General features: G+C 40.2%; 1 protein-coding gene across 1 annotated transcript; it reads right to left on the bottom strand.

Annotated features, from left to right (window-relative positions):
- Positions 1-731: 731 nt before the first annotated feature.
- On the bottom strand, positions 732-5,691 carry LOC136209573 (lipid phosphate phosphatase gamma). The gene is made up of 2 exons (XM_066001072.1): positions 4,873-5,691; positions 732-1,053 (listed from the first exon to the last, which is right to left on the bottom strand). Exon 1 carries the CDS (start codon positions 5,549-5,551, stop codon positions 4,883-4,885), a length of 669 nt encoding a protein of 222 aa, XP_065857144.1. The 5' UTR covers positions 5,552-5,691; the 3' UTR covers positions 732-1,053; positions 4,873-4,882.
- Between the last annotated feature and the right edge of the window lie 6,010 nt (positions 5,692-11,701).

Below are 11,701 nucleotides of genomic sequence, written 5' to 3'. Positions count from 1 at the left end.
CTCAAGGCGATTTTTTGCCCTTGTCGCCTTGACTCGCCTTTCGACTTTTAAAACTATGCTCCCGCCTGACAGGTGTGACTATTTGGGCTGGTTGTAGCCGTTTATTTTCCTATACCGACGCGTTTCGATTTCTCCATATCATCCAAATAAACATTGCTATCTCTGCAAACTTAATTGGCGAAACTAATAACAACATATTACCCAACTAGTCTTTAACCTCTCCAATTGCCTCCATTCGATTATCACCAAAAAAATATCCCCCAAGCAGAGAATAACCGTTAAATGCTCAAGAAATGCATCACTTTAATCTTCACCAACATGATCACAAATTGGACAGAGTTTAGCAAGACCGCTATGCCTATATGATAGATTAGATATTGTAGGCAGCCAAGCTGTTAACAGACGCCACATACAATTTTTAACAGATGCCACATATCAACTTTTTCATGCATCAATATTGTTGGAAACAAAAGAGTAATTAGAAAGAACAACTTATCAAATTGAAAGATTGTGACATGAAAATGAAACTTCCTTGAAAGCAATTTCCGATAGATCAATATGCAATCTATAAAAATTCCGGTCGCTCCTCAAAGTTAACACAACATCCCTCAAATTTGGAGACTTCGAAACAGAACATTAACATAATCTGTTGTTTGGACGATACTGTATATGATACAATCTGTCCGGCATGTGATTTATCTTTCAAAAACACCACAAAATAGAACATGAAATTCCAGAACAAATCATCTGCTTAAACCATCCAAATCTGGAAAATGTATCATAGAATATTTCAGTAAACAGATTCTATTTGTCTCACCACAAAAGAATCTGCCCCTTTACAAACATTGCTAAACATTTATTGTTAAGAGATTAATGTTTCCTGTAACAATTTTCAGCACTAAAGCGTGTGACAAATCATGATTCCGTCGCTAAAATCTAAACTCCTCCAGCTACCATTTCCATACATGGTAAATTAAACACAAGTTGTGGTTTTCATGATGATATTACCAATACAGGAGAACAAGATCCTAAAAATGCAGATTTGGGGCTCGCCTGCAAAATGGAGACAAAAGCAGTTTCTACAATCAATATACACATTAAGGCATAGTTGCCAAAGATGCGAGGCGCACTAAGGCGCAAGACACAGGCGTGTTCCTGAAGGAACTAAAATAACATATATATCAAACCATATGTACAAAAAATAGTCAAATACTAAATCATATCCAATTATTCATAATCTTAATCATAATTCTAACATGAAATAAATTAAAAAATGAACTATTAACTCTTCCATTCCATAATCATAATTCATAATAATAGATTCTAAATTTAAACACTAAAGTTCAACAAATCTTAAGTTAATTAACTAATAGTCTAATAACTACTTTTTATCAAGCCTAAAGTCTCCATAGTATATATTCATCACTCGACAAAGTCATCACCACACTATCATCATCTTCAACATTGAAGGGTTGAGATTGAAGCAACCACTTTTATTACTTGGAAAAAAAAACTGTCTGGCATATAAAATTGTGCCTAGGCACGCCTCCAGCAAGGCAATAGGCTCATAAAGGTGTGGCGTGCTTAGGCGCACGCCTCTTGAAGAGAAGCATCTGAGACACACCTGCTATCTAATATGCCTTTGAAAAAGACAATTAAATATAGACAGATGAAAATAATCAGCTAAGACTCAAATGAATGGTTAATGGCTAAATTCAGCCCAATGCTGAGAAAAGAACCATTCTTATGAAAATAGGATGTTACGGTTGTCTTATTTTAGGTTATATTATTTAGGGTTTTTTATTTATTTAAGAGTCTTTAAAATTTAGGAGTCTTTTATTATTTAATGTTTATTATTTTATGCTTATTATTTAGGTCAGTTTGCGTCTATTTGCTGGTAGTATTTATTAGGCTTTTATCTTTTTAATTTTGGTAGAATCCTAGTTGTAGTAGAATCCTAATTGTGGTAGGATCCTTTTGGCTAAGGATACTTTAGGTGTTTAGGAATCATTAGGAATCATTGTACCTCTTTATAAAAGGGGATTTTCTATCGATAAAGATCATCGAGAATTTTAAATCAGAAATTGATACAGGGAGTTTTAGCGATCTCTCACAAATCGCTATCGAGTTTTCAAAATAGGTTCTACGAAGAACAGGAGCAACAAGGGAATTCGAAGGAATTTTCCGGTGAACAGACCTGTGACGAGATCCTATTCGCGGGCACATAACAAATTGGTATCAGAGCCTATCGTCATGGGTGATTTTGAGCAATGGACGGCCAAGGTTCAGGATCTGGATCGCCGGCTAACCGAATCTGAAAAAAAATTTAGCCACGAGTTGCGAGAGTTAAAAGAAGGCATGAAAGGAATCCAACGTATGTTGGAGTTACACCTTTTGGGAAAGGGAAAGGAGCCTGAAGGTGGAGCTGCAACTGGGAGCAAAGGATCAGAGACAACAGGTCACCGAAATTCAAACACCGTTCCAAAATATACCCGACTTCAGTTTCCCTCTTACAATGGAAAGGAGGATCCTTTAGGGTGGTTGTACCGCTGTGAGCAATTTTTCAGCAATCAAAATACAGACGGAAGAGAGAAGGTAGGGTTAGCTGCCTTTCACATGACGGGAGAAGCACAATTATGGTACTACCGACTCGAACAAGAGGAGTCCGGACTCACTTGGGATCAGTTCAAGTCCTATTGTTTACTGCGTTTTGGGCCACCATTGAGCAGTAATCCATTAGGTGAATTAACTAACCTCCGACAAACGGGAACCGTGGAAGAGTACCAAGAACAGTTTCAGACCCTTCTGGCAAGGGCTGTGTCGGTGAGGGCTGAGCAACAAGTAGACTTCTTTACTGCTGGATTATCTGAAACCTTAAGGATGGATGTGGAGATGCAAAATCCTCCAAATCTTGTTACTGCCATGAATTTTGCCAGGGCTTTTGAGAGAAAGTTGTTAATCAGCCAAGGATTAAGCATGGGGCAGACCACTTCTTCATGGGTAGTCTCAAAGGGGCTCAAGTCATCACCCTCGATTCAAACCACAGTCATCGATCAAAAGACTTGTGCCAGTAACACCTCAACAACATCAAACACGAGTAACAACACTCCGCCTCCAATCAAAAGGCTGTCCCAAATTGAAATGGCAGACCGCAGGGCTCGAGGGCTATGTTTTAATTGTGATGAACTTTACTCACCAAGACATAAGTGTAAGAAACTCTTCTGCCTTTTGATGGACGAAATGGAGGATGAAGGAGGATGACAAATATGATTTCCTTCCTAAATTCGAGCTTGCGGACAAGCTCTGGTCGAAGAGGGATGACATGTTACGGTTGTCTTATTTTAGGTTATATTATTTAGGGTTTTTTATTTATTTAAGAGTCTTTAAAATTTAGGAGTCTTTTATTATTTAATGTTTATTATTTTATGCTTATTATTTAGGTCAGTTTGCATCTATTTGCTGGTAGTATTTATTAGGCTTTTATCTTTTTAATTTTGGTAGAATCCTAGTTGTAGTAGAATCCTAATTGTGGTAGGATCCTTTTGGCTAAGGATACTTTAGGTGTTTAGGAATCATTAGGAATCATTGTACCTCTTTATAAAAGGGGATTTTCTATCGATAAAGATCATCGAGAATTTTAAATCAGAAATTGATACAGGGAGTTTTAGCGATCTCTCACAAATCGCTATCGAGTTTTCAAAATAGGTTCTACGAAGAACAGGAGCAACAAGGGAATTCGAAGGAATTTTCCGGTGAACAGACCTGTGACGAGATCCTATTTGCGGGCACATAACATAGGAAGTGTACCGACCCTGGTGCCCGGTTATGAGGGAGAGGCGCTGGGATAGGAAGCCTCAGCAAGGAGTGTGGGATAACGATGGGGGCATGAATAAATTGGATTCTACATTGGAAATGGAGAATGAATGAATGTCAATGTGCTATAGAAGCGTTTTAAAGTCACGTTCCTATTGTAACAACATGGTCCAATAGGTAATTTATGACTGAAGGCAGGCATTCAAGAACCAAAGTGTAATGACCCTGGTACCCGGTTATGAGGGAGTGACGCGGCTATAGGAAGCCTGAGCAACACTAGGGGGATACGATGGGGGCATGAATAAATTGAATTCTACGTCGGAAATGGAGAAGGAATGACTATGCTATATTAGTAAGGCATGTTTTCAATACATATAGAAGCATTTATTGTAACAACATGGTCCAATACCATGTAGATATTGTCAGCTTTAGACAAGGTCACATTCCTTGAGCGTCATGGTTTTAAAAGCGTTACATGTATTGAAAACATAATTTACTAATACAGCTCAATCACTTCCATTCCATTTCCGATGTGGGATTCGATTCATTAACGCCCCCATTGCCATTTTATAGGGTATATGCTTCTCATGGAAACATCAATCTTGAACTGGTTCATACTCAGTTGTTCTCTACTCTACCTCTTAGCCAGTGATTTCTTATTTTATTTTATTTTTTTGGTTAGAATTTCTTGTTATCATTTTATGATAATGAACAATAGTATGCATAATTTCTATTTAGAACTCATATCACTTGAACAATAGAACTGGGTAACCTGCTCCAAATTCCAAAAAGATAACCACTGCAAACTAGATAGTTGATCAGACATTGGAAAATTCATCTTTAGTTAAAATCACAGACTGCTTAACTTATTCAGTGATTGTACCTATTTTTTCTTAATTCAGTGGCTTACCATTAAAAATTCAACTAAATTATGATTCTACAGACTGTAAGAGGCACAATTAGAAGCTAATTATCGGATCAAATTATCGAATTAGATTCAGTGAAACAATAAACAATTTCTGCAATAAATACAGATGAAGATTGAAAATGGAAACTCACCAGTATATGATCAATTGGATTTGGCAGCCATTTCCCTCCTAGCTTTTCTCGCATTCTCGTACTCAAATTCCAATACATTCTTTATATGCGAAGTATCCTTCACATAAAACATCCTCCCAAACGCGCTCTCTTCGATCATCGGAAAAATATAAAACAACCGATAATTCACAAACCAAAACCACAACGATCCAAGCAAAGTCCCCATAATAGCACCGGCATACACTTGCCCCACCGTATGATAACCCAAATAGACCCTCGAATACATCGTCAAAACCGCCAATACCCAAGGCAAAAAACTCGCCGCCCACTTGTTTTTAACCTCTGTTAACGCAATTCCTTTAAAGGTCAAGAGAGTGAAGTAAGTAGCGAAGAAGAACATATACTGAGAATGGCTCGACGGCCAACCGTGAGAATCGCACATCTCGAGGAGGATACATGTCTCAGGACGGGCTTGCTGGACGGATTTCTTTATCGTTTCGCTGATGAATTGAGCAATAATTAGGCCGATAGCGAAGAACATGCCCTGAAGCTCGCGTCGGAAAATGAAATGGCAGACGAATCCACCGAGGCTTATGAAGACTGGAATTAGCGAAATCCAAGCTAGGAAATGGCCTAATTGGTCTCCTTTTTGGTACCGTACGTGGGTGAGAGTGACGGCTCTGAGTGGCGGATGGCCCATAGTAGTGTAGATCTCGCCGGTGGAGACTGGAGAGTTTGAATCTGTTTTTCGTGTTTGTTTCTCGGGAAAATGTTGACGTGAGAAAGTTCAAAAAGGAAGGAGAGAATAGAGTGTAGAGGAGGGAAATACTGATAGGACACGCGTCAGTAATGAAGAGGCTTTTTTTTTTTCTTTTAACATCAACTAAAACAAGATCCAATAAATTCTCATTTTACTAATTTTAATAAAAAAAATTAGGCTACACGTAACAAATAATGAAATCTTTTTTTTTTTCATCACAAATAACGAAATCTTAAATTTTTAGTTATTGATATACCTCATAATCACGAGTAAGAATGTCTCGCTTTTGACGAGTGTCCCTAGGGTTTGTCGTTTACTGCCGTCTTCCATGATTCCGCAGCCACAATCATACCATCATCCCACGTATCTTACCCTTTGCCCTAAACATGGATTCCATACTGGATCAAGCCGCTCGAATCACCCTTGCAGAGGAGCAGAATTCAGAACTTGTGGTTCATGCGGACGTTGAACCGAATCACACGAAGCCCCCATCGTGGAGCCTGCTGGGTCGTTTCCTCACTGATCGCCCTGTCAAGATACCCTTTATGAAAAATAACATGGCCGATTTATGGCGGCCTGCACGGGGACTGTTCGTAGAAGTGCTAGGCTCTAATCTGTTTCGGTTCGACTTTTTCCATCCCTTGGAAAGGAGTCGTGTGGTGCAAGGTGGCCCGTGGACATTCAAACAGAACATGCTCCTAACGAAACGTCTGGAAGACTGTGATATGGGGATTGATGAGCCCTTATGAATGGCGGAATTTTGGGTACAGGTCCATGACTTGCCACTGGGTTTCATGTCTGTTAATGCGGCTGTAGACACCGAGTCGGAGGACCTGTGACGAAAACCTGAAAACAAGACGGTGGAAGCGATTGATTCCGGAAGTTTCGAAAAAAAATAATAAAATAAATAAGTTACGGTGGGTCGCTGTTGTTGATTGGATGGCTCGCGAATGCTTAGCGGCATGGTGCGAGTACTTAGCGGCGGCCGGCGCGCGTTCGACGACAGTCGGACACCCGCTCGACGATGCAAAGCGCGCGCTCGACGCCCGTCGGACGCACGCATCCAACCAGGAATAGCACGCGCTCGACGTCCGGGCAATGCACGAGCTTGGCAGAGCGAGGCGCGCGCTCATTGGCCACGGGGCGTGTGCGCCCGGCAGCACGGAACACACGTTCGGCGGTCACGACGCGTGGACGCCCGACGGCGCGGAACGTGAGCTCGACGACCGCAGGGGGCGTGCACGTCCGGCGGCGCGAGACGCGCCCCGGCGGCTGTTGGGCGAGCGCCCAACCGCGTCGGGCGGACGCCCAACGGCAGTTGGGCGCGCACGCCCAACCTCGCGTTGGGCGCTCGCCCAACGCAAGGTTGGGCGGCCGCCCAACATGCTTTGGGCGGCCGCCCAACCCCCTTGGGCGACGCCCGATTTTACTCGGGCGTCGTCCATTTGTCCGGGGACCCGTTTGCCTATAAAAGGCACGGATCCCCATGCATTTAAAGAAGGAGGGGGAGATTCTTTGGAGCTTTCTCACTCTAAACATTTTTAGAGAGAGAAAGTCAATTTTTTGGAGAAAATATTTTTTTTCCCAAAAAAATCCAAATTTTCCCAAAGTTAAATTTTTACTAAAAAACACAAAAAACCGGAAAATCACGACTCGTGGAATCAATCGGCTCCGACCGTCAGATACCGAATTTAAGGTATTATCCGAGGACTAGACTCTTTTATTTTATTTTATTTATTTCCTTCTTCTATTTATTTTTATGTTATAGTTTTTATTTATTTAGTTATTCATTTATTTTACCACGTTTTATTTAATTTAGCGTATTTATTTAATTTTTGTCTCGTATTGAATAAAATTTGGTTTTGTTTTAAAATAAAAAAACCTCGTTTTGATATCCCAATACGAACCGTGATCCGATAAAAAGGTAGTTCGGGTATTAAAGACGTTGTAATTATAAGTTGTAATTTAAAGAATTTCCAAATAACGTTTTAAAATAAAAACGTCGTTTTAGGAACGTCCGTTATTGACTATGATCCATTTTTGGTAGTTCGGAAATCCAAAACGATTGAATTAGATTTAATTTAAAGCTTTTGAATAAATCTGGAAATAATTGGAGTGCTGCTGTAATTTGCCATTTCTGTCACTAATTGCTGTTTACCGACGGTTTTCCGTCGGTAAATCTGCTGGAATGTAAAAAATGTTGTTTTAGTCCCTCTTTCTCAACTTTTAAGTTTTTGATCCTTGGTATACATATATATAGTTATGTAATATATACTTTTCAAACTATTTTTAGACATTTGGTACCTATAGTTATTTAGAATGTTTATATATCATTTTTCATTAAATATAAGTATATGTATATATATATATTTTTTTTTTCCTTTACTTAAATGGTAATGAATTTCATTTTAAAAGAATATTTACTTGGGTGTTTTGGGAGTGATTAATTAGTGGATGAATAGATATTATTTTGACATTTAAAATTACATTAGTTATGTATATATATAGTTTTGGGATATTTGGGCTATATTAGTTATTATTAAATAAAACTATTTTGGGGGATAAATGTTATTTTCTTATCTAGGAGTTTTATTTACTATTCTTACATATTTGAAGCAAAAATGTATTATATTTAGTATTTTCATATAAGTATAATATAATCTATTTTCATTTATTTGCCTTTTATGTTCCTTTTTTGGATTAAAATATATATATATATGCTTATATTATTTTCTTTATTCTTTTGGGCCATTTAGGGGTCCATGTTTCAAATGGGCTTTATTTGGGAGTGAATTTTGATTTAAATATGTTTATTATTATAATTATAACAAGTAGTTCCACTAAGGAAAAATGGGAAAATAAATCACAAAAAGAGTTTTCAATTTAATTATTTAAACTAATGAGTTTTTAGAAGTTCCTAATGTAAATAAATAGTGTTTTCTTGACATTTCAAAATCGTTTCCCAAAACATCACGCTTTAAAACCTTAGTCCGTTCCAACGACGGATTAAGCGAACCTTGTAATTAAAATCGTTTTCATTGTAAATAATGAAGTTTTGAATCGTTTTCTTAAATGATTTGTACAAAATAAAATTGATTTGTATGTTTAACCACGTTTTCTTATCAAAGGTTTTTATCTCAAACGCTTTCAAACACTCGAGTCGTCCAACGGCAATTCGGGTGAACTTCATCAAACGGGGTTTTAAAACGCACCTAAATCGTTCCAACGGCGATTAAGGTACGAACCATGAAAATAAATTCGTTTTGGGGAAATAAGTTAGCATAGAATTAACACGCAACACGACATGTAAATCACGTTGTAACTAAATCACTTCTTTCTTCCCCCCTCTCTTTGTATGAATATTAAACTGGTGTAAATGGGTGATTCTTTTCAATAATATATGCTCAAAACGGTTTCTAAAAAGAGAAAGAAAAGGTTTCAAATGAATTTTAAACTTAAAGAAGTATACGATTAGTCCGTTATCGCCTAACATGCTGAGTAGGAGGCCGGTGGTTCATAACCGGGCGATGTTGGGGTGCCTAGTAGCCTTTCTCCAGAAAGGAGTTAGCCTTCTCGGCTCGTACCTAAGTTTCCCGAACCCACACCGGTCTCCCGCAAGGGATCAGTGTTCATTTTCCCATTCGTGGGTGGCGACTCTTCCATATCTCCGAGCTCCGGTCCTGCCGAGCAGCTTGATTCCACGATTGGTTGCTTTCGGCGCCAATCACCGCTTACATCGCCATGAGGTGTCCACCCCCCGGTCCGCCAGGGAGATTAGGCCGCGGCACCTCGTCTAACAGCGGCTGTTAGCATTGGGAATTACCTGGGGGGTTTCATTGAATCTGATGAGAAAAATTTCACGGGTGAGCTGCACTCGTATATGAGAATCCGTGTTGTTATGAATGTGCTACTCCCATTGAAAAGGAAGATGAAAATCGGTAAGGCAGAGGGTGAATTTTCATGGATACAGTTCCGCTATGAACGCCTCCCCACGTTCTGCTTCTTCTGTGGTCTAATCGGCCACGCTGATAAATATTGTTCGACTTTGCTTGACCACCCATCCCCAGAACAGGCCGAGCGACCATATAGTACCGCGCTTCGTGCCCTCCCCCACAGATTGACGGCCCCTATGGTATCAAAATGGCTATTACCAGCTCCGCCTACTGCGCAAATTGCTGTTGTCCAGAATGGCGAAAATACAGGTTTGCAGGGGAAGATAAACAAGATGGCAGCTGAGTCTTCTGTTTCGGCAAAGGTTTCAGTGTTTGAATCCGGTACTTCTGATGAGGAGCTGTTGATTGGTGAGAATAAGCGACGGCGCCAAGGAAAGGGTGAGAAGACAGATAATAAGGATAACCCCCTCTCGGATAATCTCAAGGAGTGCGACTTAGGTAACACTGGAGATACAAAACTGCCAACATCGAACATTAAGGTGGGCCCGAAGCCAGTCCGTCATCTGCCATGAGTACTTTAAGTTGGAACTGCCGGGGTATGGGCAACTGCCGGTCAGTTCGCATGCTACTTGACCTTGTGTCAAGGTTTCGCCCATCCTTTGTTTTCTTAATGGAAGTTAAATGTAACAGAAATAAGATTGAGATAATAAAACGCAGACTGAATTTTGACGGTTTATTCTTTGTTGATCCTATTAACTGTGGAGGTGGTTTAGCTTTTTTCTGGAAAAATAATGGGACTGTCAATCTTCTTGGGTATTCAAATAATTATATTGATGCTCGTATCACTGTTCAAGGTTTGCCGGAGTATCGATTAACCGGTTTCTATGGATTCCCTGAGAGAGCTCGTCGGCTTGAATCCTGGAATACTCTCAGAACCCTTAAAAATCAATCGGATTTACCTTGGGTAATTATCGGGGATTTCAACAATATCCTAGCTCATCATGAAAAAAGAGGAGGTAGACCGTATCCTCATCAATTGCTTTCTAATTTTGCTGATGCCTTAATTGACTGTGATTTGTCCGAAGTTTATATGGTTGGCCACCCGTTTACCTGGGAGAAGAGCCGTGGGACTGTGAATTGTATTGAGGAAAAAATTGGACCGTGCTTTAGCCAATACGCATTGGAAGACCTGTTTCTCGCAGGCTAAGGTGTCGAACGAGGAAGCGCACGCTTCAGATCACTCGGCGCTGCTATTGTCGCCAGTACAGTTGAGGGCCGATTGGCACCACCGTTTTCGATTTGAAAACGCGTGGTTTGGCGAACCTGATTGCCGGCAGCGTGTTCAGATGGCTTGGAATGGAAGTGAAAATGCTGATCTAGTGCAGAAACAGCAACTGTGCGGAGAGAATCTGCTGGTGTGGGGCGAGCAGGTTCGGTTGAGGTTCCGTGAACAACTTCGTTAGTGTCGGGTGGAAATTGAACGATGGAAGAAAAATTATGATATTGATTCGCAGAATAGGTTGTTGGTGGTCAGGGTGAGGCTGGACCGATTGCTTGCTTAGAACGAAAGCTACTGGCGTCAGAGGTCTAAAAAACATTGGCTTCGAGACAGAGATCGGAATACCCGTTTTTTCCATACGGCTGCGAATAATAGGAGGAGGAAGAACGCTATTGACAGACTAAGGTCAGACACAGGCACCTGACATGATTGGGGCTCAGGTTTGGATATTATTATCATGAATTACTTCCAGAATTTATTTACTTCTAATGGGTGCCAGGCTGATAGAATAATTGATAATGTAGTTTGCAAAATATCTCCTACCCATAATGAGGACCTGCTTAGTATTTTTACTGCTGAGAAAGTCAAGACAGCTGTCTTTTCCATGCATCCGGATAAAAGCCCTGGCCCTAACGGCTTTAATCCGGGATTTTATCAGAAGTATTGGGATGTTGTTGGTCCACAGGTGACGAGCTCGTGTCTTGCCTGGCTTAATTCAGGCTCACTCCCTGACGAAACCAACATCGTGCTAATCCCGAAAAAGAGCAGACCAGAGAGTGTTTCAGACATGAGGCCTATAGCGCTCTGTAATGTAATTTACAAAGTGATCAGTAAAATTCTGGCAAATAGGTTGAAGACTGTCCTACATCTCATTATCTCGCCCTCCCAAAGTGCGTTTATTCTTGGCAGGCTCATCTC

The sequence above is a fragment of the Euphorbia lathyris genome, chromosome 10 (assembly GCF_963576675.1).
Source record: "Euphorbia lathyris chromosome 10, ddEupLath1.1, whole genome shotgun sequence".
NCBI classification, from domain to species: Eukaryota; Viridiplantae; Streptophyta; class Magnoliopsida; order Malpighiales; family Euphorbiaceae; genus Euphorbia; species Euphorbia lathyris.
The sequence above is the reverse complement of the archived record's forward strand: the minus strand, read 5'-3'. Positions and strand labels throughout refer to the sequence as shown.

Excerpts from the sequence above, each read along its gene's own strand:
- LOC136209573 (XM_066001072.1), bottom strand. The coding sequence starts at position 5,551 with ATGGGCCATCCGCCACTCAGAGCCGTCACTCTCACCCACGTACGGTAC.